Source organism: Eptesicus fuscus, chromosome 20 (assembly GCF_027574615.1).
Source record: "Eptesicus fuscus isolate TK198812 chromosome 20, DD_ASM_mEF_20220401, whole genome shotgun sequence".
NCBI classification, from domain to species: domain Eukaryota; kingdom Metazoa; phylum Chordata; class Mammalia; order Chiroptera; family Vespertilionidae; genus Eptesicus; species Eptesicus fuscus.
This window is the reverse complement of record NC_072492.1, coordinates 33,091,291-33,115,247: the sequence shown is the minus strand read 5'-3', so window position 1 is coordinate 33,115,247 and position 23,957 is coordinate 33,091,291. Positions and strand designations below refer to the sequence as shown.

The following is a 23,957-nucleotide window of genomic DNA, read 5'->3' as shown; positions in this document are numbered from 1 at the left end:
ATTCTTGGTTAAAGACTTAGCTCATGTTACTATTTTAAAAAATGCTTGATAGCACAATGAGCAAATTAGCATTTTGGTTTTTGTGTCAGGTTATTGTCCTGGACTTTCAGAATCTAGCAGAAAATTTTTTTCTGCTGATAGAATTTACTCCCATGCCCAGCCTTCACTCTGTTTATCAGACTTGCCTTTCTGAAATAAAAGCCTACCCCAGTCTCTTAAAAAAAATGCTTGAGAGTTGCATTAAATGACCAAGGTTTTTATTGAAGTCAGATAGCTTTTTTATTATACCTGAGTGTAAACGAATGTGTACTTATGTCAGTGTTTTAGCGAAATCCGTTTCCTTCTACTTCATTCAAACTGATAAAATTGACTTTAATTTCCACATGTATAAAGTTGATGGTGTTGTAAATGTTAGTTTAAAAATTAACTCTTGATTATCCTCTTACTTTGGATGACCTTCAATAGACTGGAAGCTCTTTGAAGAGACAGACTATTTTCTTTCTTTTATTCATTCAATATTTATTGAGCTGCTCTGACATGTATGCCATGCACTATTCTGGGTGTGGGGGTATGTGTAGTAGGGAACAAACTAGGCACTCTAGTCTCTCAGTAAGTATTCTAGTGCTGGAAGACGGACAAAACAAGGATGCAAATAAGAACAATATCAGAAATAATTGCTATGCTGATGAATTAGGGTGATGTACTATCAAATGCCTGCTGGTTACTTCAGATTCTAATGTCAGGAAGGACCTCTTCAAGGCCACATTAAAGCTACAGCTATGATTTGAATGATAGACACACACACACACACACACACACACACACACACACACACACACACACAAGGAAGAAAGAAAATAAAGGACCCTGGCCTAGGTGGAATAGGGAAAAAAACACATTTCAGGTGGAAGGAGGAGCTTATCGACCAGAACTACAGGTAGCCGGCCTGTGCAAGTTCAGGGAGCAGGGAGAATGTCAGTGTGGCAGAAGCAGAGTGGGAGAGTGCTGGGAAGTCAGGTCTGAGAGGTGGGCTGTAGCTAAGTCAAATCGTGCTTGATGAGCTAGTACTTATATCTACAGATATATGTGGATTTCATATAAAATGTAATTAAAATAAATATTAAATGATTTAAAGACATAATTGACATTCTGCTGATCACTTGAATTTCATTGGTGCTTAGAGGTTTCAGGCTTTTATTCAGAGGTTGTGAAATCATTATATTTGTATTAGTCATTCCGTTTTCCTATAAGTGATTGTTACTGCAAGTACATACATTGTTTAGAGAGCTCTACTTTTGACATTTGAACTGAGTAACCTTTTTTCCCTGTTACTTTTCAATAGACCGGCATCTGAATATTCTAGTCCTGGCAGACCTCTTAGCTGCTTTGTTGATGAGAACACTCCAATTAGTGGAACAAATGGTGCAACATGTGGACAATCTTCAGATCCCAGACTGGCAGAGAGGAGAGTCAGGTCACAGCGACATAGAAATTACATGAGCAGGACACATTTACATACTCCTCCAGACCTACCAGAAGGCTATGGTATGACGACTAGCAGAGGAAAAATAAAGTGTGGCTTATTAATTTCAAAAATAAAGTGTGGTTTACAAAGAAATCCGGAAAATCAACTTTTTAAATAAGTTATTAACCTGGGTTTAGGAATTCTGCATGAAAATAAAAGTAAATGTAAAACCTCCCAACTTTGAAAAGTCTTTGAAGTGGCAGAAGACTGCCTAACCAATAGTTTGACCTTGGGCTAGTCATTTAACCTCAGCCTTTTTGCTCTTCTGTTTTTTTTTAAAGATATTTTTATTGGTTTCAGAGAGGAAGGGAAAGGCGGGGAGAGAAACATCAATGATGAGAATCATTGACCGGCTGCCTCCTGCACGCCCCCCACTGGGGATCGAGCCCACAACCCGGGCATGTGCCCTTGACAGGAATCAAACCTGGTACCCTTCAGTCCGCAGGCCGATCTCTATCCACTGAGCCAAACCAGCCAGGGCCTTTTTGCTCTTTTATAATGAAATAAGATGAATGATACCTCTCTGTATCACAAAAGTATTGTGAACAGCATATGAAATAATTTACTTCCTTGTAAATAGGCACTGTATAAAGGTAAGATGGTATTGTTATTGATAATGGAAATCTGCAATTAGACCTGAAATGTAATTTTCTAGACATACATTTTAGAAGTAATTTCAAAAGCATATTTCTAATGGTATTTACATATTTGTATTGCCTATAATTTTGAATTATCTGAGTAATTGGGTTATTCTTATAAATGATTTAGTCATTTCTGTTTGTATAAAATTATAATCTTATATAATTTCCTGAATTGTAGAATTTCATGTGAAGGATGACATGAATCTTCTAGTTGAATACGAAACTTTCTAAATCACAACTTGTGAACACTCTTGCAGATAGTATGAACTCAACTGTCCTTTCTTGCTAAATGCTAATCAGTTACTTACAACCTTGTACTCTCAACAGCCTGCCCATAAACTGTCCTGGACTGCTGGTGACACCTAGTGGCCAATATTGGGAATCGCCTGATCTAACTTTTATTTTTAATGTAGGATATTTTTAAAACTTTTCTGCAGACACACGATTTTAACTTTATTTTTTAACGTATTTTAACTTTTTACTTAATAAATACCCTGTTTTCTATCGTGCTATGCTACAAAGGTAAACTTACAGCACAGCTCGGGCTTGGGGGACAGGCAGGCATGGTTTATATCCTGGCTTGGCCACATATTAGTTGTGTAATAGTGGGCACATTATTTAATCTCTCTGAACCCGTTTTATCTTCTAGAAAAAGGGGAAAATAATAGTACCAACCATGTAGGCTTGTTATAAGAAATAAATGGTAATTTCCTTTGAAGTGCCTGACACAATGTCTGGCATAGAAAGCACTTAGTAAATTGTAGCTGCTATTATTAATGCTCAGACCTTAGAATAAAGTATTTTCTGCCATTTCTCTTTAATTGAGATTATAAGGCAAGCTGTTTGGAGTGAGGGTGGTTATACTTTTATAATATTTGTACAGTATGGATTAAATTTTTAAAAAATCCAACCAAAACAGGAGTAAAATGGGTACCAAGGCTGAAATCTTGGCAGTTGTCATCTATAACCAATTTTAAATATTTTTATGTTTATAATTTTAAAAAGTTTAAATTTGAAATTCATTGACTTAATTATAAGTTTATAAACAAATTTATACTAATAAATATTAGCAATAGTGTTGTCATTTTATATGTTGCAATTTTTTATTAGATTTTGTTTAAAAAAATTGATAAGTAAAGACTGAAACCACGAGTGAGGGAACCTTTCACAGACCCCCTCTCTGCCCTGGCTTCCTCACTCCCCAATATGCACACTGCTCTTTAGTCCTCATCTTTGCCTATTTTTGACTATAGAGTGTCTCCTTTTTAAGTCCAAATGTAGTCTTGAGAATATACCTCTCTAAGGAAAAGAATTAGGCATAAGAAAAAACAAACATTACTGTCCTGCAAACCCTTTGAAAGTTTCTGAAAGTTCCTCAAAATCTTCCCAAAGTTGGCTAGCCTCTTTCTCTGAGCCTTCTCTTGTTCCCTCACGTTCCACATTCAAGACAAATAAAGGATCATTTCTTCACGTTTGTCTTGTTGAATTATTGGTACTGTCACAATCCTGTTTTCTACTTTGCATTGCACCATGGTTAGTATTTGAGTCATATTATAAGTATAGTTGGCTTTAAATAGCTGACCTGTGATCCCTCATTACTACTTATAAGATTGTTTTTAGGAGAAAATGTATTCTGAGTTCAGAACAAATGATTTGTGAAACAAAATTGTTGTAATGATACAAGTTGGTCATTTGGATAACAGTATAATATTCTCATGTCTATAGCTGTCTTTGATTTGGACATTCTGAATATATCTTTATTATTAGTGTTTCTTAATTTTACAGAACAGAGGACAACACAACAAGGTCAGGTGTATTTCTTACATACTCAAACTGGTGTGAGCACGTGGCATGATCCAAGAGTGCCTAGGTAAGAACACATTCTAAATGTTCCTCATACCATTGAATCTCCATTTTACTTAGGATTTCTTTGATTATTTAATCTTTAATGTCTTAAAATAGCTTATGTAAAAGTTGGATCTTTCTAATACTCATTTCAGTTTGATGTCTGTAGAAAGTCTTACCTATCTCTCTGCAATCCTACCCCAGTGTCCTAACCCCTAACCAGTCCCTCACCACTCTTCCCTTTTAAAAAGTCTGGGCAAAATGCCTGGCCAGTGTGGCTTAGTAGTTGAGCTTCTACCTGTGAAACAGGAGATCAGGGTTTGATTCCCGGTCAGGGCACATGCCCCTGTTGCAGGCTAGATCCCCAGTAGAGGGTGTGCAGGAGGCAGCCGATCAGTGATTCTCATCATTGATGTTTCTATCTCTCCCTCTTCCTTCCTCTCTGAAATCAATAAAAATGCATTAAAAAATTCAGAAAAATAATAAAAAGTCTGGGCAAAAACATGAGTCTTTTGGGAGTTTGAAAACTGACCTGGGGAAAAAACATACAAAATCTTACAAAAAACATACCCATTTTTTAAAGGGTAGTAAATTGATATTTTTATTTCTGGTTAGGCTATTTTTTTTACAAAGGGTTTATTTATTTTAACCTTATATGAGTGTATCCAGTGTTCCTTTATGTGTTCCTTAATAAAACTTCATTTTAATATAGAAAAGAAATAACCTAATTAAATTAAATTTCTATTAAATTCCAAAGCTTATACTCAGAGCTCTATTTGTCAAGACTCATGTCAAAACCAGATGTGACTAGCTGATTTTGGATTGCTTTGATACCCTCTCTTTATTTATAAATAAAGCAAAGTAATAAAAATGCTTTACTTTGTCATAGAGCTTAGTCTTTTGAGGTTGGCAACGAAAGAAATGTGCTATCACTAACTTTCGTATCAAGATTGCCATTTCTCTGTCTTGGTAATATAAGTTGTTAGTTTAAAGAAAGTCATGGGGAGAAAATTTTTGTTTTATTAATAAGCTCACTGAAAAAAATCCATGGGCCTGACTTTTAGCAACAAGACTTTTATTATGTAAATTATAAAAAGTGGTATGGGTCCAATTGAAGGTCAGTGATGAGCTTTTCAATAAAATAATTTAAAACCATTAGAAGGAAATATATAGAAGAAAGTGATTTTTAAAAACTAAATGTTTTACAGTAGTGAGAAAGTAGATCTTGAGTTATCTGTTGAAAGAATAGTATGTAAGTTGGCAATCAGAAGATGAAATAGAGAGAGGTCTTGGCAGCACTGTTGGTAATATGTTCTTATTCCTAAGGAAACGTGTCAGTTTTTCATTAATGTGTATGTGGTTTCAATAAAGGTTTAAGAATATTTCATGTTGAGTACTGAATAATGGCTTTATTAAATTATGCTCTGGATTATTTTTCTTTTCCTTAATCTCTATGCTCCAAATTGTTATCTTAACAATCAATCTTCATATCATCATATCTATATATATAAAAGGCTAATATGCTAACTGTCCGTCCAGGTAATGATGTCACATAGCAACACCTGGCTTCCTTTCCCTAGTGATGACTAGCCTCCTTGGAGTTTCTTCAGCCCAGGAACATGACTTGCTTTATTGCCAGGTGGAAACATTTTACACTGTAACCAAATGTCTGTGAAGCATTTCCCATGCCTCATCTCATTTGATCCTCACAGAAGTCCTGGAGTAGGTAGATAGGAGACTCAGTGGAATCCTATTTTCTTTTCATTAGCCAGAAAATGGAGATTTAGAAAGCTTAGAAACTTGACCCGACTGAAAAAAGTAAGAAATGGTGGACCTTGAAAATGACTTCAGGTTTTCTCATTGCACACAATATAGTCAAACACTGCTGCAGTTAAATATTTTACCCTTTGTTCTCCCTGCATGATCTACAATAATAATCTGCTTTGTGTTGATATTTATTCCTGTGTTGCTGACAATTACCTGAAAAAGAAGTTGGGGTGTTTCACTGGGCTGGAAAAGTTTAGCTAAATCAGAAAGCAGGTTTAATTAAGCAAGTTTACACTCTCTCTCTCTCTCTCTCTCTCTCTATCTATCTCTATCTATCTATATATATATATATATATCACACGCTAAGTTGACTCGCGCATGCGCAATACATATAAAGCTCTCACTGGCGCCAATCACGTGTGTGTGTTTCCATCTGTCATTGTCGATTGTGAATTTGGTTGACACTTTTATTATAGAGAAAGGGCGAATAGCAATATTAAAATATTTCTTCTAATTTCCTTTCAATGTGCACGAATGCCCCTAGTATCATCATATCTCTTGTTTTTGGAGGATCCTTTAGTAAACATGCTGTTTGTATGGAGGATCTTTTATCAAAGCAGAGTATAAATATCTAGATTCTGTTAAAATATTACTATTCAGCCCTAGCTGGTTTGGCTCAGTGGATAGTGTCAGCCTGTGGACTGAAAGGTCCGGGGTTTGATTCCAGTCAAGGGCACATGCCCGGGTTGTGGGCTCAATCCACAGTAGGGGATGTGCAGGTGGCAGCCTATCAATGATTCTCTCATCATTGATGTTTCTATCTCTCTCTCCCTCTCCCTTCCTCTCTGAAATCAATAAAAGTACATTTTTAAAAAATCACTATTCAAAGACATTTATAAAATAGTGTAACTCAGATACTTCATTTCAAGATATCCAGTAAACTTAGGTTTATCTGAGAAGTCCCATTTCATCAAGTTTTGCATCTCTTTAAAACAGTGATTAATGCCATTGCATCCTGACTGTGTAGTCTTGAAATACAGCTCTGTATTACTTTTTATGGCTATGAAACATTTTTCTTCAGTCATTTTTCAAGTGGAAATAAATATTGTTCCCAGTTTTCTGCTCTTTTAATCAATTCTTTAGAGCTCTCCATGTAAAACTGTAGATTTATAAAGTTCGAAGTAAAAGTATATGAAATAAAACTCTGCATTATATCAAAATTGTCCTTTGATTTCAGTATTTGCTTTTCATTTCTAAAAGCTCCACTTAAAAATCCAGCTGTTCATTTTTAATAATCTCTTCATTGATAGTTTGCCTTTGTAATTGTTTCCTTATTTTATTATTATTTTTCCCCTTATTTTTTTAATGTCTCATGTCATAGCTGTTCTCTGATCTCTGACAGTATTTAGGGATCTGATTCTGTGGTTTATTGTTTCCACTGATTCTCAGTCAGCATGACTTTCCTTTCTGAAGTGTTTGGTGATCTGTGTGAATTTGTTTGATCTTAATTAGTTTGAGTTCTGTGGACCTAAGTTGGAATTTAGGAAGTTTTCCTGGGATCCCTTCATTTTTCTTTTTTAGTTTCCAGCTTAGGGAGGAAGTGTCAGATTTCCTTTTCCAACCTTGCTGCTGACCTGAGGCTGTTTTCCAATTAACAGCTACCCACTGGCAGTCATACCCCTGTGCCTTCTTGCTACTTGGGTACCAGCTCCATTTCAATCCACTTTATTTTTTAATCCTCACCTGAGAATATATTTTTTTTTCATTGATTTTTAGAGAGAGTGGAAGAGATGTGGGGAGGGAGGGCGGAGGGGCGGGTGGGAGAGAGAGAGAAACATCCATGTGAGAGAGACACACAGATTGGTTGCGTCCTGCATGTGCCCTGACTAGGGCTGGGGATTGAGCCTGCACCCTGGGTACGTGCCCTTGACTGGGAATCGAACTCTCGACCCTCTGGTGCTTGGGCTGACGCTCTAACCACTGAGCCGTGTCAGCTAGGGCAAGCTCAATCCACTTTTTCTTTTAAATTTGAGAAGGATTTTTAGAACTTTCCCCCTTGTCTCTTTTGAGACTAGCAGTGTCTCAAATAGTGTGTTCTTGTCAAGCTGTCGTGTAGCAGGAGTCTCCTGGAGCACCCATAAGCAGAAGCCAGGATTGTGGTTTCAACAAATCTGTGGGTGCTTTATGTGCCCATAGCTGTGTTTCATTATGACCAGCAGAATTTTTTCCTAGTTTAACTTTTAAAACATGATTTTGAAGATATTTGTCATTATAATTATCTGTTAAAATGTGAATTTAAGTTTACATTAGACATGCTGCTCTTATTTCATTCTTAAGGTCTTGTAAATCTTTGTATATAATAATATTTAAGAATGTATGATACATAACAATGGGATTGGTCCATTAAACGTCTTTCTGCTTTTTTTTAATTGTAGCAGCAAGCCTTAGACTATTCTTCCTTATGTATCATAAACAGGTTCTTCACTCACTAGCTTAAAAATTCAAAATGCAGATGTTATTCTTTAAAATATATGCTGTGATTATTTTAAGGATCCGGATTTTAATAAAACTTATAGTTTTGCTTTGTTGGAGAGCTTAAAATTAATAATGGAATGAACATTTATTTACCCACATTTTACAGTGTAGTAATAAAAGAAAAATTGAAGGGAAATTTTAGAAAACATTTCATTCCTTATACCACTGACATTTGTAAAACAATATTTTGTCAGATAAGGATTGAAGTACAGTTTATGTTGGCAAGTGTTGTGATTGCTTTTATATTAATTTAAAATCTGTGTCACATTAAAGCCCAGGAACAAACTTTTAAAAAATGTAGGCTATGTGATAAGTTTCTGGGCCATTTATGGATTGAGTTTTCAATATGCAAGTTTGTTAAACCATTGGGAATTAAACATTCCAGCTGAACATCTCAAGTTTCTGAAACAATACATTTTCTCAGACTTCATGGAATTGTTCTGTGTCATTTACACTTGCTTGGCTCAGCAGGCCCAGCAATGAGGTATTTTTTATTTTTTATTTGTTTTTGCAGGGATCTTAGCAACATCAATTGTGAAGAGCTTGGTCCATTGCCTCCTGGATGGGAGATCCGTAATACGGCAACAGGCAGAGTTTATTTTGTTGACCATAACAACAGAACAACACAGTTCACAGATCCTCGGCTCTCTGCTAACTTGCATTTAGTTTTAAAGTAAGTTTTTGAAACAATATGTGTGAAAATGCAAGTCTGAACAAGAGAAGACTGATGGTGCTTTCTGTAATAAATGTGATAGACTGCTGTCTTCAATTATTACTTTTGTTGAACAGAATGTTATATAAGAATATGACAACTTTTACTTTGATACCTGAGTATTTTATCCTGCTGTGCTTAAGCAGCAGCCTCACCGGCACACCTGAAGAGACAGGCTGCTTTGTGGGGGAGATGGATAAAACTCCGTTTTCCACCTCCACACAGTCATATGGATTCTCAGAAATAAACTTTGGAGCTAGTTTATCGTTGTCAAAAATGACAAGCCAAGAACACATAAGGTGTGGAAATGATACAGCTAGATTTTTTTATGGTTGACGGCTATTTTAAATGTGTAATTGTAATCTTCTTCGTTCAGTAGTATTTTTGTTCACTTCTAGTCGGCAGAACCAGCTGAAAGATCAACAGCAACAGCAGGTGGTATCGTTATGCCCTGAGGACACTGAGTGTCTGACAGTCCCACGGTACAAGCGAGACCTGGTCCAGAAACTAAAAATTTTGCGGCAAGAACTTTCCCAACAACAGCCTCAGGCTGGCCATTGCCGAATTGAGGTTTCCAGGGAAGAGATTTTTGAGGTAAACTTCCAAGTCTTACTGAAAAATGACATTTTAGTGTTTTTGCTCTGTTTTCCAATAAACTTTTTGAGACTCTTTAGAATGAAAGAGTTTTCATTAATTTCCTTTTCGATTGTGGGGATTAACGGCAATAACCTGGGAGAGATGTAATGTAGAAGGTAAACATTTAAGTAGGAGGAAGAGTGTGGGGTTCCAGTGGTTCCGCTTGGCCTCTCATTGCCAGTGCTGGTTAATAATGAGTTCTGAAAGACCTTAAGTATCACCCACCTCTTACTTTCTAACGCTTCCCAAGGTAAGGGGCTTTTAACTCAGAAAATCATTTGTTTCATTACTGTTGGACCACTTCCTTCGTTTACTGAAAATCCTCCTTCCTAGTATACTTTTTATCTTTAGATTTTATACCCCTAACATCACCTTCAGCGTTCTTACAGAATCAGTGGCAGAGCTCCAAGGCAGGGACTTACACTCTTTAGAGGATTCCTGGGCAAGAGGTTTGGGGACTTGAGAACCCTTTTGCCAAAAGATGAACTTTTTTTCTCTCAGAACCGTCCTGGCCTTGTCTGTAGTACATCATTTGTATTTTAAAATAATAACATTATCCATTTAATGAAGAGAACACTAATGATTACTGATATTCTTTTGGAATTTTCTTTTTCTTACCTTTACTTTCTATTGTTGCCTGTGACCTAGATTTAGGTCAACCAACTTGAAAATTTTGGTAGTTCTATCAAATTCTGTTTTTAATATGAGTGAAATAATTGCTATGGTTCATAGAACTTAACTATGGAGCTTTGCACTTAGTAGGTTTTAATATAATATTTATCACGTGAATTGGTTTCAGTAGCATTAAGCAATATTCATTTTGTTTTTAGAAGTTCCAAAGAGATTTCAAACCCTTGGAGTTTATCCATTGATTTGATTGTTGAATTTCACCTTATTTATAATCATGCTTTGTAGGTGGAATGGGAGGAAGAGTTTAAATAACAGGTTAAAAGCACCTAGTAATTATAGTATATTAATTTTTATTTTTTTAGGAATCTTATCGACAGGTCATGAAAATGAGACCAAAAGATCTTTGGAAGCGATTGATGATAAAATTTCGTGGAGAAGAAGGTCTTGACTATGGAGGGGTTGCCAGGTAAAGACTCGCTCATCAGGAATTGGCACATGAATCCTTATATATACAAATTTAAGAGACTCCTTGTGGTGTAAACTCATTGATACGTATTTTCTAGTATAATATTCCCCAGTGTTTGCAAAAGGAGGATATCCTAATCAATACATTCATAATGAGGTTAGGATAGTACTTTCACCAGAAGAGGACACTAATGATTACTTACATTCTTTTGGAATTTCCATTTGGGACTCCTTAATGGATCATAGAGCCCAATGGAACGCCCTCTGAAAACTAGCTGCAACCATACAGGGGCTGTTGGTAGACCGGCAGGCCCTGTATGTTCTTCATCTCCCCTTTAGTGCGTGTTATTCCCTCTGCTTTATATTGTCAGGGGCAATCTTCAGGCTTTAATGACATAATCTAAACGGAATACTGCTCCCTTTGCTTTCATCGCCATGCTTTTTACCTTGTTAAAGGAGTGTGTGTGTGTCCCCTCAATGGTCCTATTGTTAAATTCATATAAAGTATTTTTTTAGGTGTGAAAATTCACTTTATGTAAATGTAGCAGAAACATTATAGCTCCGTATTGAAACATTCTGAAGGACCATCATGATAATTCCACTTATCCTAATCTAAATCCAGGATTAATTAAATTGTATTTTCACCAAGTCCCATAAATATTACTTAGCATTACTTGTTTTTACCTGTGGACTTATTTTCATTCTGCAACCTTTTTACCTGCAAATGGAAGTACCTTTAATTTGGATTTTTAGAATTGATTGCTTGTACATCATACTTAGGACTTGATCATTTCTGTGGCATTTTTATGATTTGTTTATAACTTGGTTTTGAATGCTTATTGTGAAAACTTATTACCTGCTGATGGGATCTAAAAGCTATAATTATATATATAAGCCAAATAAATCGTTTTTGTTATTTATTTCTTAACCCCACTATTCTCAGGGTTTGGGCAGAGTAAAAGGGATGTGGCAGAGAACTGCTTTTTCTGATCTTAATTCCATGCTAGAAGCCAAAAGTAGTTGGGTTCTGCTTTCACGTGTGTTCTAAATACATGGTGAAACAAAACAAAAATTAGGATTTTCTTTAAAAACACACATACATATATAAGAAACCTATAAGACATGTCTGTGAGTGTTATGTGTGTTGCAAAAGTTGCTTATATGGAGATCTCACTTTTGTTTTTAATCTCTAGGGCTTTTCAAATATTACATAAATGGTGGTGATTTGAGCTAGACTTCATCACATTATAGAACTGAAAAACATTTTTCTTTAACTTTTTGTTAAAAGTATTTCACTGTATTTCCTTAAAGTGTGTTATTCAATGTGTTTAATCCATAATAACAGAACATACCATTTAAATACCTTTCCTAGCTGAGGAGTGACAGGAATCGGGATGAGAACTGCATCTGTGATAGCCTAGTGATTGTATTTCAGTTTCCTCAAGATGAGTGTTATCTTTCATCCTTTGAAAAATATGAAGGATTTAATAAATTTAAGGTGATAGTACTATTTATTATGAGGTTTTAAAAATATTGATGAGCACTTGAAACCAAGAAGTGGTAAGGAACACACCAAAAAATACAGGTGAGGACAAGCATGTATTTTTTGGTATGTTCTATACCACTTCTTGGTTTTAAGTGACCACTTACACTTTTATCACGCCACATTTCAAGGTTTACACAAAAAAGATGATGGAATGAAATTTCCTTATAAAACAATATCAACAGCAAGCACACCCTATCCGAAAACGAGAGTAAATTACTGCTATGTCATTACCTGAGTACAAGTCTGCTGTGACAGCAGCGGACAGGAAGTGTAGGTCACGTGGATATTTTGAACTATTCCCTTCCCTTTATTTTATATTTATGATAGATTAAAATTTATTTAGCAGTTATAAGGAGCAGACTGCTGGGATGCATTACGTAATTAATAGTTGGTACTTCTGGGTAATACCTTTGTACTCTGTTGCTATGTTATAAGTTGCCTGCGTGAGTGAGAAGTGACTGCATAATAATAAAACAAGCGTTTCTATTTGCTTTTTGGGCATGGTAGATTTTTCCAGTGTGATCTATAACTAGTTAGTGCTTTATTTTATTTTATTTAAAAAATTATTTGCTAAAATGATCAATAGCATATTTTAATAAAAATATATTCTTTAACAAAAAATTCCTTTGTCATGTCTTGTTTTCTAGGGAGTGGTTATATCTCTTGTCGCATGAAATGTTGAATCCATACTATGGCCTCTTCCAGTATTCAAGAGATGATATCTATACATTGCAGATCAATCCTGATTCTGCAGTTAACCCGGTATGGTTGTTGTTCTGGTGATGTGAATTAACAAGTGACCTACAATACTTGTTATCTTTAAATGTCAATGTAGTCTGGATTATTTTCTTCTCAAGTATATGCTTATGGATGTGTTCAGCAATTTGGGCCTAGGGATATTGACTGCATCTTTGTTTGTAGTAGCCCCAATTCGAAAGAGCATCATTGTCCATAAGCAGAGGGTTTATTACATTGTGACATGAAGCAGAATGACATTAGCAGTTACAAAACATAAATTCTGGAGTTAGACATGAGATCATAACCAGGTCCTATTACTTAATAGCTTTGTGACCTCAGGCAAATTCATTGAATTGAGCTTCAGTTATATTACCTAATAATAGACAAACATGTAAATTGATTGTACCTCCGCTACGCCCACAGTCAATCAGGAGTGAGTATGCAAATTAACCTGACAAAGATGGCAGGTTAATATGCATATGCTGGCACGGAGTGGCCAGGAGGGGCGGGACACCTGCTATAAGGAGGAGAGGGGTGGCGGAGGGAGCTACAGGAGCGGTGTTCTGGCAGGGAGCGAGGACTTGCAGGCTCCCGGGTGGCCGGGAGCGAAGCCAGGGGAAGGAAGGCCTATTCTTGCACGAATATCATGCAACGGGCCTCTAGTTGCTAATAATAATATAGTTTGTACCTCAGAGAAGGGCTGTGAGAATTCAATGAGATTCTGCACATTAACTATTTAGCATCGCGCTTTACATTATTAACCATATAAAAATTATTCAGCACTCAACAAAAGTTAGCAGCTGTTACTAATTTGTTACTACATTATTTCCATTAGCTTTCCATACAAGGGCATACTATATAGCCACTAAAATGACATTGTGGGATAAAAGTTAATGACATGTCAAGATGGTATTTGTGATGTATTAAGTGAAAAGATGGTTGGAAAATAGTATGATACAATTTTGATAAATTTGTATATGTGTCAACATCGAAAGGCTCTACCCTGTAATATTGACATTAGTTACTTCTGGGTATTAGACTATGGGTGTGAACATATATTACTTTTTACAAAGAAACAAATGCTGTTTTTAAGATAAGAGGGGGTTTAAAGATTACTTACTAAATAGAGAAGTAAAAGAAGTTTAAAATACTAATAAGCAAAACAATTTATCAGGAAAGACCAGATATACCCAAACATGGTAGGAATGTTAGATTCATTGCAGGCAATCCTTCATAAAGGGAAGATTTTTAGGCGAAGGTTCTGCTTGGGGTCCCATTACTGCCATTGTAGTTGTAGTAATAACAGTTCATGTTTGTTGTTGAGCTCTTATCCTCTGCCAGCTACAGTGCCATGGGCTCCATTATCTCATTTTACTCCTCACAGAGATCCTTTTTAGATACTATTATTACACTTATTTTTCCAGATGTGGAAAATAAATCCTATAGGGGTTAAGTAATTTGCCCAAGTATGCATAGCTAGTAACTGGCAGAATCAGGACTCAAGTCCAAGTTAGATATGAAATCTGTGCCCTAAATCTGTGAGGTTTTGAATTTCAGTTTCTGGTTAGGTCAGGAAAATAGGGAGGTTTAGGGTTGAAAGCTTTTTTTTTCTTTTCTCTGTGACAGCCAAGATTATAAAGGGCTTAGCAGGATGTGAGAGGAAGAGAACAGGATCTATGGGTGGTTTAATGAAGCTGCAATGGGACTCTTGTCTGGACTTAATTTCTAACGATGAATTTTACAAAGTGACTATATCCTTTGAGAGAGGCTTGACTCTGTAACATTTTATAGCAATGTAGGGAATCTTGAACATGCCCAATAGAAACTCTCCCTAATGATTACTGAGTTTTGGTATGATAGCCTATTCCATTGAAATAGTTGTAAATTAGAGTATAAGTTGATATTATTAAAAGATTAATGTTGCTTAATTATTTAATTTTTTATTAAAAATTTCCTGAATGGTGTCTAACTTCATTCTAATATATTCAGTATTATATAAACTCTTTTCCATTTCAGGAACACTTATCATATTTCCATTTTGTTGGACGAATAATGGGAATGGCTGTGTTTCATGGACATTACATTGATGGTGGCTTCACATTGCCGTTTTATAAACAGCTGCTTGGGAAGTCAATTACTTTGGATGACATGGAGTTAGTTGATCCAGATCTTCATAACAGTTTAGTGTGGATACTGTATGTATTGAGTCTTGTTCATTATAGTTAGAATCTGAGCTTTTAAAAAAGATCCTGTCTCAATGGATGCACTTCTTTAAAATTTAAAAAATATAGAAAATACTAAGAGTGACTATTTGAATGATAGGACCACATTAGATTTTTCCTTTGTCTACTGCTTTCCTGTATATTTCAAATTCCTACAAGTTAGTGAACTTTATTACTTTAAAAAGGAAAATAATATCTATTATATTCTATTGTAAAAAGTACTACTATATGTAAGTGATTTTCTCAAAGTGATGCAAGTTTGTTTCCAGTCCTGCATGTGTTAGAATAGCAGATTCCTGCAGAAGTGATGATTGTTGAAGCCATGCTTTAAAAAGGGGCATCTGTAAGAACCAGTTCTGTTTTGTGGGAGGGCATTATCTTATGAAGATATATTGGCCATACTTATTTGCCAAACCAATGAGACTCAAGTAGGGCCTCTTACCTGCAGGCCAGACACAACTGAAGTTTCCCCGTGTAAAGCCCGGCCGTGGCCAGCACCCTTTCTCGTTGCTCAGGAAGTGAAATGCTTCGTGTTGATGAGGGTTAAAGCTCTGACTTTTCTGCCCAAGAGCTAGGAGGTTTGGAGTATAGAAATATTCAAAGGAATCTGATCTTGTATTTGTCATGCCATAAACTGTTCTAGTTTTATTTGTCTCACAGTTAATACATCTGTATTTGAGATTTTCCAATTAAGTATCTTTCCTTTCTAGTGAGAATGATATTACAGGTGTTTTGGACCATACCTTCTGTGTCGAACATAATGCATATGGGGAAATTATTCAGCATGAACTTAAGCCAAATGGCAAGAGTATCCCCGTTACCGAAGAAAATAAAAAGGAATATGTCAGGTAAACACTTCTGTGTTCCCCAAACTGAGACTTGTTTGAATGTTCTTGAGTAGCAGAACAGAAAAACATTTCAGTATTTAGGTCATGTTACTTATTGCTACAAAATAGGTTTCTGCAGAAATTAGTGGCTTAAAAACAACTCTCATTTTATTCTTGCTCAGTCCTGAGGGTCAGGAGTTTGGATGAATAACAGGATAGCACACTGCTCCTCCGCCTGGTGTTGGCGGGGACGGAAACGGCAAGATAGCCTCCTCGCTCACACGTTTGATGACCCAGTGGGGGTGGCTCCGAGGGCTGGGGCTGGCTGGACCAGCCACTGGGGCCTCGTTCTCACTGTTGGCTGGGTTCCATGGTTATCCCCACGTGGAATCAGAGGTCTCTCTCTCTCCCCAGCAAAGTAGAGGGGTGGATGGCTTGTTTCCCAGAGCACAAGAGAAGTTGTCGGAGCTTTTTAAGGCCTAAGCCTAGAACTGGCCGGCGCCACCTCTGTGCTGTATATTTTGGTTAGAGCCAGTCACATGCCAACCCAGGTTCAGTGTGGAGGAGACCGCACAGGCACAGATACCAGGAAGCATGGTGCATGGGCGTGTGCCGTGAGCTACCAGGGCTGGCTATGCAGAAGCACTTCTGTGCTAGACTGTGCTGTATTCTAGCACCTGCCCTGTTGTAAATAAGCATGTTGTGAGGTTAAGGGTAGATACAAGAAAATGTTCTCCAAGTTTTACAAAATCACCTGTTGATGGAGGAATTTAAAAGTGGTGGGTTAGATCATTTGGCTGTGGCAACTAAAGTTCACCTGAACATAAAACTGGTAACCAAATTAAGAGTATAAATAAAAACATGCATCTATACTACTTTATATAGATTATGTCCTCAAGTCTTACTGGCTAAAATGTTCCCACTTTATACACAAGGCCCATCAGTCTCACAGACAGTTGATGGGCGTGAGCATTGAGTTAGCTTTTTTTGGAAAGCAGTTTGATAATAGCTTCCAAAATAAAAATGTGTATGCTTTTTAACTAGCAGTTCCAGCTTTAGGAATCTATGCTGTGGAAACACATGTAATTATGTAATTACGAGAAAGGATGGTCAACTAAATATTACTTGTAAAAAATTAAAAACTGCTAAATGTTTTTAGAGGAGAATGATTAAATACATATATTTGGCAGAATAGTATGTGGATTTTTAAAAGGAAGAGAGACTCTGTATAAGCTGTTGGATTTAAAAAGCAAGTCTAAAAAAAAATAAATAAAAAGCAAGTCTTAGAAAAATTATGTAGGGACAAAGTCTGTGTTTTATAATCATATGGAAGATGTTCAGAAAGGCTGTTCACCAAATGAAGTGTTTGGGATGAGGGAGCGGAGGTGCCGGGCCTGGGAGTAGAGAGGGAAAAGATAAAATAATGGACTTTCAGCTTTTACTCTGTCTCCACAGTTAGGGTTTTTTTTTCTTCTTTATCTAACAAGCATCTATGATATTTCTAATTAAAATATGAAAGAACGGATGGGCATTTCCTGAATTTGCGTGCATCACTTCCAGGACCTGGTGTGACTGCTCAGTCCCTGGCTCCCACTCTCCAGGAGTCGGTTGTATTTATAGCGCTTAGTAATATCCTTCATCCAGTGGAGTTTTGAGACAAAGAAAACCTTTTTACAGATGAGCAGTTTTGGTGTCCCCTTAACCAAACACACAAAAATGAGGTCCCCCAAAGCATATAATTAATGTTAAGTAACTTATTTCTTAAAGTAGAGAACTATTTCTCCAAATTTGGAAAAGGATATATTGACAAACTTGGAAGATGAATAGTTCTGAGATGTGTGAGATGGAGAGGTTTTCTTGGGTAGATTTTTTTAAAAAGCAATTCACTTATAAAATTACAAGTCAAAAGCATCAAAAAGGCTACACATTGGATGTAGTGTACTTTTTGTTGGTAAATTACATCTTCTGGGGGTTTTAAAGCCTCCAGGGAACAATGAATATTTAACTAAAAGGTGCTTACTATTGGCTTTTACTATTTCTCCTCATTCTCTTTACCTCCTCTTCCCTCATCTAGTGCTCCCAAAATATAAACAAAACACCTAACATATTCAGACCATATTTTCAAGTGAAACCAGAAAAATAGTGATTTTTTTGAATGGGCTCTTGTTTGTGGCTTTTGGCTAGAAGTTTAGAAGGAAATCTCATCCAGATTGTGACTTCAGACCCATCCAAGCTCCAGCCAACTTCCAGTTTACTCAGAATTTCTCTGATGTGAAGAGTTGCTTTATTGATGCAGCTTTTGTTAGTGGAAGGTTACCACCTTTTAATATTGCTAAAGTAGAGATTCATCATAATGACCAAATCTGAACATACCGGATCATATGAAACCCCGCCCCATGTTTCTAGGCTCTATGTGAACTGGAGGTTTTTACGAGGCATTGAGGCACAATTCCTGGCTCTGCAGAAAGGATTTAATGAAGTCATTCCACAGCATCTGCTGAAGACATTTGACGAGAAGGAGTTAGAGGTCAGTATATTAATGTCATGACATCTAGTGTAACAAGGAAAGGGTAGGAATTTTCTCTTAGTTTTAGAGGAAAGTTGTATTTCTGGCACTTTTGAAGTTTCATGGCACAGTACTGTGAGCATTCTTATTCATAGGAAGTCCATCTTGCTGTGGAATTTCTACAAGTGAGCAATCTCCCTTATATTGTGAACATTTTATTTTTTCATATTAGTCTTTCTTGCTTTCAACAGATTTCATGTCTTATGTATAACTTCTTCCAATGTTGTTTTCTATTGAAATTTATTTGGAATGAAATCCTAAGCTCAGTCGATTTACAGGGAGCTTTGCAAGAAAGCATTTGGTAAACAAGATCATAGAGGAAATAATTAAAACACTTAGGATAAACTGTATCTAAACATCCTCAGTCTCTTTGGAAACATTCATTAGTAACAGTAGCAATAATAAACAGTTAACTTTTTGGGGGTTTTGTTTTCATTTAAAGCTGGTCCTTAAAGCACCTTAGGTCTGGTTTTTTAATTAAGACCTTTAACAAATACATCTGAATTTTCATTGAACTACTTTGTAAAAAAAAAATCAATGAGGTTTTATTCTACCAGAGGTTCCAAATTTATGGAGAGCATAAATATTCAAAGTCTACATGATTTATTAACCTCAGTGTCTTTTTAAACTAAACCTGTTAGCAGACCTGTTAGCAAACAAGTGTAAAATTTGATTTGACTCAGTACCATCCCCTTTCCTCTTGGTAATTGAGTTACTCAACAGTGAATGGTCAGAAGGAAGTAGTCAGGAGGAGGAAGAAAACAGGATTGACAATAAAGTTGCAATACAATGCATTTTCATTAGTTCATACAATGAATGAGGAATTTGGCCTTATAATTACCACTCGTCTGAAGAAAAAATTTAGGAGTTACCTTTTTGGTATAAATACTTCTGTGATCCTGTTCAGTGTGGCTGTGGCTCCGTAATCCTCAGAACCCTGTAGAAGCTTTGTTGGAGATTTTATTCAATAGAGATAGGGTTTATTATATAGCTTCTGCTGCTAATGAAATTAAAGTTTTTATGTTTAACAAAAATATATAACTTATTTTAGTGTTATACTGGGTTAATATAATGATAGGATTTGCAAGTTATGTTTTCCACTACACACTATCCTAATTCACTGTTAGAAGCACATTACTGAGATGAGCTAGCATTGGACCTAAGGACCCTAAGTATTAATAGCGTCGAGGTGATGTTGATAGAGTTCACCTACACTGACCCTGCATCAGGACACCGCACAGAGCGCTAGATCAGTGCATTTATGTATTTTGTACTTTGATACAATTGTAAGATTATCAAACATATTGCATCACATTTCAACACATTTCTTTCATTTTCAACATATTTCTTGAGTTCCTATACACCACAGGTTGCTGTCAAGGATGCAGTGAAATAGATGTTACTGCCATAGGGAACTAATTGCTGGCCAAGGGATGTACTGAATTGCTCAGAATCCCCAAGTTAATAAGTGTTGAAACTAGAATATGATGCAGGTCTTAAGGAAGGCACATATAAATTGTATTTACTTGTGGTGTCTAGTTTCTGTCCATAAAAAAAAAGGTAGAATTATGTGAAATTATGAAACTTCCGTCTTGCTGAGTTGCTCACAGGGGTGGTTCTCAGACTCTGGGTGGGGAATTTGAAAGTGAATATAGGTGCCTATAGAGCTTTTTAAAACACAGCTTCTGAGTATTACCCTAATCCACAGAATTAAAATCTCCATGCATAGCACCTGGTGTGTGTATTTTGAAAAACTTTCAAGATGATTCTGGTGTGTACCCTCAATGAATTTAAGAATCACCCTATGAGAGCCAACACTGCAAATCTGAAGTCCTATTTTGAGGAATTTTTGGCTTAACTTGGGTTTCCATTGGCTCATGCTTTGTGCAATATTTTAACAGCTCATTATTTGTGGACTTGGAAAGATAGATGTTAACGACTGGAAGGTCAACACCCGGTTGAAACACTGCACTCCGGACAGCAATGTGGTCAAGTGGTTCTGGAAAGCCGTGGAGTTTTTTGATGAAGAGCAGCGAGCACGGTTGCTTCAGTTTGTGACGGGATCGTCTCGAGTGCCTCTGCAGGGCTTCAAAGCTTTACAAGGTAGCCAGCCAGCGGCCCGGTGCCGGCACCACACGATTCGGGGAGGGTCTGTATTTGGGTTATCTAGCTGGTTTACAACCCGGTGCTTATCCATCCATCGATTCGCTTTTCACCGTTTCTGATCTGTAACTCTCACATCTTGATCCCTTCTTCTTTGTTACTCTCCCAAGAGCCTTTTCTGCTGGGGTTCTCTGTGATTGTAGAGAGTGCCGCACACTGGACTGTGTGTGGTGATGCTCTGCCTCTCCACGCCCCTTGCTTTCGATTCTGCTGCACATTCCTGTGGGGGAAGTCTGCCCACTGCCGTCTCCACATCTCAGCCTGGCAAAAGGTCCCCCCCCCCCCCAGGGTGCTTCTCCCCTCTCCTTTTGCATCCTTTAACAGAAAGAGGCAGCATGAGTTGTGGAAGCCATTTGTTGGGTCAGCGCATGTGCATTACTGCATGGCATCAGCCTGTTTACTTACAACCATATTGAGTTTTAAAGCATAGTTTTCTGTGGAATAGCTGCTTACCTTTTGGATGAGTTGGTAATATGGCTAATGACTGGACGATGGCGCTTCACTGGATGGTAGTGCTTTATCTTTGAAGCTCTTTATTTTCCAAGTTGCTGCTGCTGGTGACTGAGGATATACAAAGCCAGACAGTACATGCTCCGACACTGTTGCCCACAGTGCAGTGTCAGAGTCCCTGGGGAAAGCATACTTGGAGTTGTGCTGACTGTCCCTACTTGGAGAACTCATCCTGATCAGCCTGCCCAAAAAGTGAAGTTGTATTTCTACATATATTTGTATGGCTGTCTTATGTTAACAAATTTATTCTGTAGACTGCTGATCTTTTGCTCTCAGCCAAGTTTGAGTCATTGAAACCTAAATTTGCATTTAGGCCATCATCTTTCTAAATATGTGTTTATTTAATCTTGGATTTGCCCATTTACTTTTCTTCTCATGCTTTTGGGACATTGATATCCTATATAAGAAAGAAGTTGGCAGAGGATTTCAATCCTGAACCTTTTCTCAAATTTGAAATGCTAGGATATTAAGGAATCCAGCCTTATCCAAGGTCAATTCCAGCTTTCAAACCCAGATTCTTTTCCTGGCAAAAGAATTTTTTTTGGCAGCTTGTGTGGAGTCACCAGTTTTCCTCTATCCCTAGACCCTGTGGTTTATGTACCAGATTCATCGTGATATCTTAGAGACGAATACAGGCACCTGCCCTGACCCATGCTTCCTTCTTTGGCAGGTGCTGCAGGCCCACGACTCTTTACCATCCACCAAATTGATGCCTGCACTAACAACCTGCCCAAAGCCCACACGTGGTGAGTTATTTTTGTAGCTTTCCCCCCTTATTCCATGTGTGTGTTAGTTTAAGCAGGTGGCTTTTCATTTATTGTTCTTACTATTAAATGGACCTTTAAAAGGAATGATAAGCAACTCAGTGATTTAAGGTTATGCTGACATTGGTAGGAACACCCAAAAGTGGTAATCTCTGCTGTAGAGAAAGAACCTTATTCCTTTACTTCTCTGTGTGACACAAAGAGCGATGTGGCTAGATGAGGCTGGTTTGCTTATTTTGAAGGAACTGTGTTAAACCTGATGTGCTTATTTACAGCTTCAATCGAATCGACATTCCGCCCTATGAAAGCTATGAAAAGTTATATGAGAAGCTGCTAACAGCCATCGAAGAAACGTGTGGGTTTGCTGTGGAATGACAGACTTCACGGAGTTACCCGGACTCTATTTATGCTCAACAGCCTCCTCTCAGCAGTTTCAAGGGATGCTGAAGTGCAGGAACGTGTCCCCTCCCCCTTTTTAAGTTTTAGGACACTGTGAGGGGAAAGGACAATTTTGAAATTCCTTTTCAAGGAAAAAAACAGGTCTTTATGCATTGCCATGAGGCCGCATTCAGCTGCTATTTAAAATTAATATCTTGAACCTAAAGAATGCTGACTTTTCCTACATTTCCAGAGTTAGGCAGTATTCTACACTTAAAGACTACTACTATTTTTATAAAAGGTAACCTATTCACATCGCTTCACAGATTTCAAGTCTCAGACATCAAGACAACTTCAGCAGGCGGTACAAGTCACATTTCATTTTGATTGAATACATGATTTTGAACAGCTCCTGTACTTGCTCTTTGTAAAAAAAATGAAATAAAATTATTTTGAATTATTCTACCTTTGTAAACAATTGGCTAAAAGAATCATTGTCTTTAAAAAAGTAAGCCATTTACACATTTAATTACATTTTTTATAGCAAAGCATTATATTTTAAAAGCATTATATGTTTCAACCTAGCCTAGGTGAGTCTTTTTTTATATTTTTTCAAGCACAAATTACCTGAAATACAGCTATATAATTTTGGTTGTCAAATTCCTAATGCAACCATTTAGTCTAAACTTAGTAGCTTATTTGCTACATAAGATGCTTTCAGGGGCTCCCTATTTTTAAGAGACTTTAAAAACAAATCCTAATTTTTTATCTTGAATCAGTATGACCAGGTGTTCTGGATTTTACTTTTCACCTTAAATGGAAATCCTGCATTTTTATAGCTTCTCAGATCATGTGGATGGGATAGGATTTTAACTCTTTTGCTGGGTCAACTTAACTTTAATAGATATACTATTTCTTGTAAACCAAAGTCTCCTCTGACCAATACACCTAGTTTATATTATATATTAATTATGGTGTAAGTTTCTATCAAGCAAATCATCGTAAATCTTTATTCAGCTGCTCATATTTTAATCAGCTAAAGTTATGAAATAGGAAAAAAATTTGCTCTAAAGATTATTTAGCAAACAAAAACCCTGCTTTTACTTAACAAAATGAAGTGGGGCTGGTGCGGCTGGTGGGGCAGGGGATGTGATTACTAAAGAAACAGTGATTCTAACTCTATGGTATAAATGACTTTAAACCGAAGAGTGAATTTTGGAAGTAAGGGAATCCCAGTTCTCTTGGTGTTGAAGATCAGCTTCTGATTTTGAAATATCCAGATTTAGCTTTCAGGGTGTGGCATGTCGCATGATCCAGAAGGCAACCAAAATTCTGGAGTGAGGGATTGGAAAAATCTGAAATCATGGGCAGATTTTTTTTTTTTAACTCAGCCATTGGAAGTCTGAACTATTCTTTTTTAAATATATTGATGTGAAACCAACAATAGCAAATTTTGATGATATAGCTTTGTTTAAGTTTTGTGGCTT

General features: G+C 36.8%; 1 protein-coding gene across 5 annotated transcripts in view; it reads left to right on the top strand.

Annotated features, from left to right (window-relative positions):
- The window catches only part of SMURF2 (SMAD specific E3 ubiquitin protein ligase 2), a 90,346-nt gene extending 67,413 nt beyond the window's left edge, over nt 1-22,933 (top strand). For 2 of the 5 annotated variants that reach the window (XM_028157355.2, XM_008149413.3), the window contains 12 exons: nt 1,343-1,545; nt 3,952-4,036; nt 8,828-8,986; nt 9,424-9,619; nt 10,654-10,757; nt 12,950-13,064; nt 15,057-15,235; nt 15,973-16,110; nt 18,496-18,616; nt 20,557-20,758; nt 21,999-22,074; nt 22,368-22,933. In XM_028157355.2, coding sequence (XP_028013156.1) covers nt 1,343-1,545; nt 3,952-4,036; nt 8,828-8,986; nt 9,424-9,619; nt 10,654-10,757; nt 12,950-13,064; nt 15,057-15,235; nt 15,973-16,110; nt 18,496-18,616; nt 20,557-20,758; nt 21,999-22,074; nt 22,368-22,467 — 1,678 coding nt within the window. In that variant the 3' untranslated portion in view covers nt 22,468-22,933. The remainder of the gene's footprint in view (nt 1-1,342; nt 1,546-3,951; nt 4,037-8,827; nt 8,987-9,423; nt 9,620-10,653; nt 10,758-12,949; nt 13,065-15,056; nt 15,236-15,972; nt 16,111-18,495; nt 18,617-20,556; nt 20,759-21,998; nt 22,075-22,367) is intronic. The other 3 variants (XM_028157356.2, XM_054709116.1, XM_054709117.1) reach the window with 3 other exon arrangements.
- Nucleotides 22,934-23,957: the final 1,024 nt, after the last annotated feature.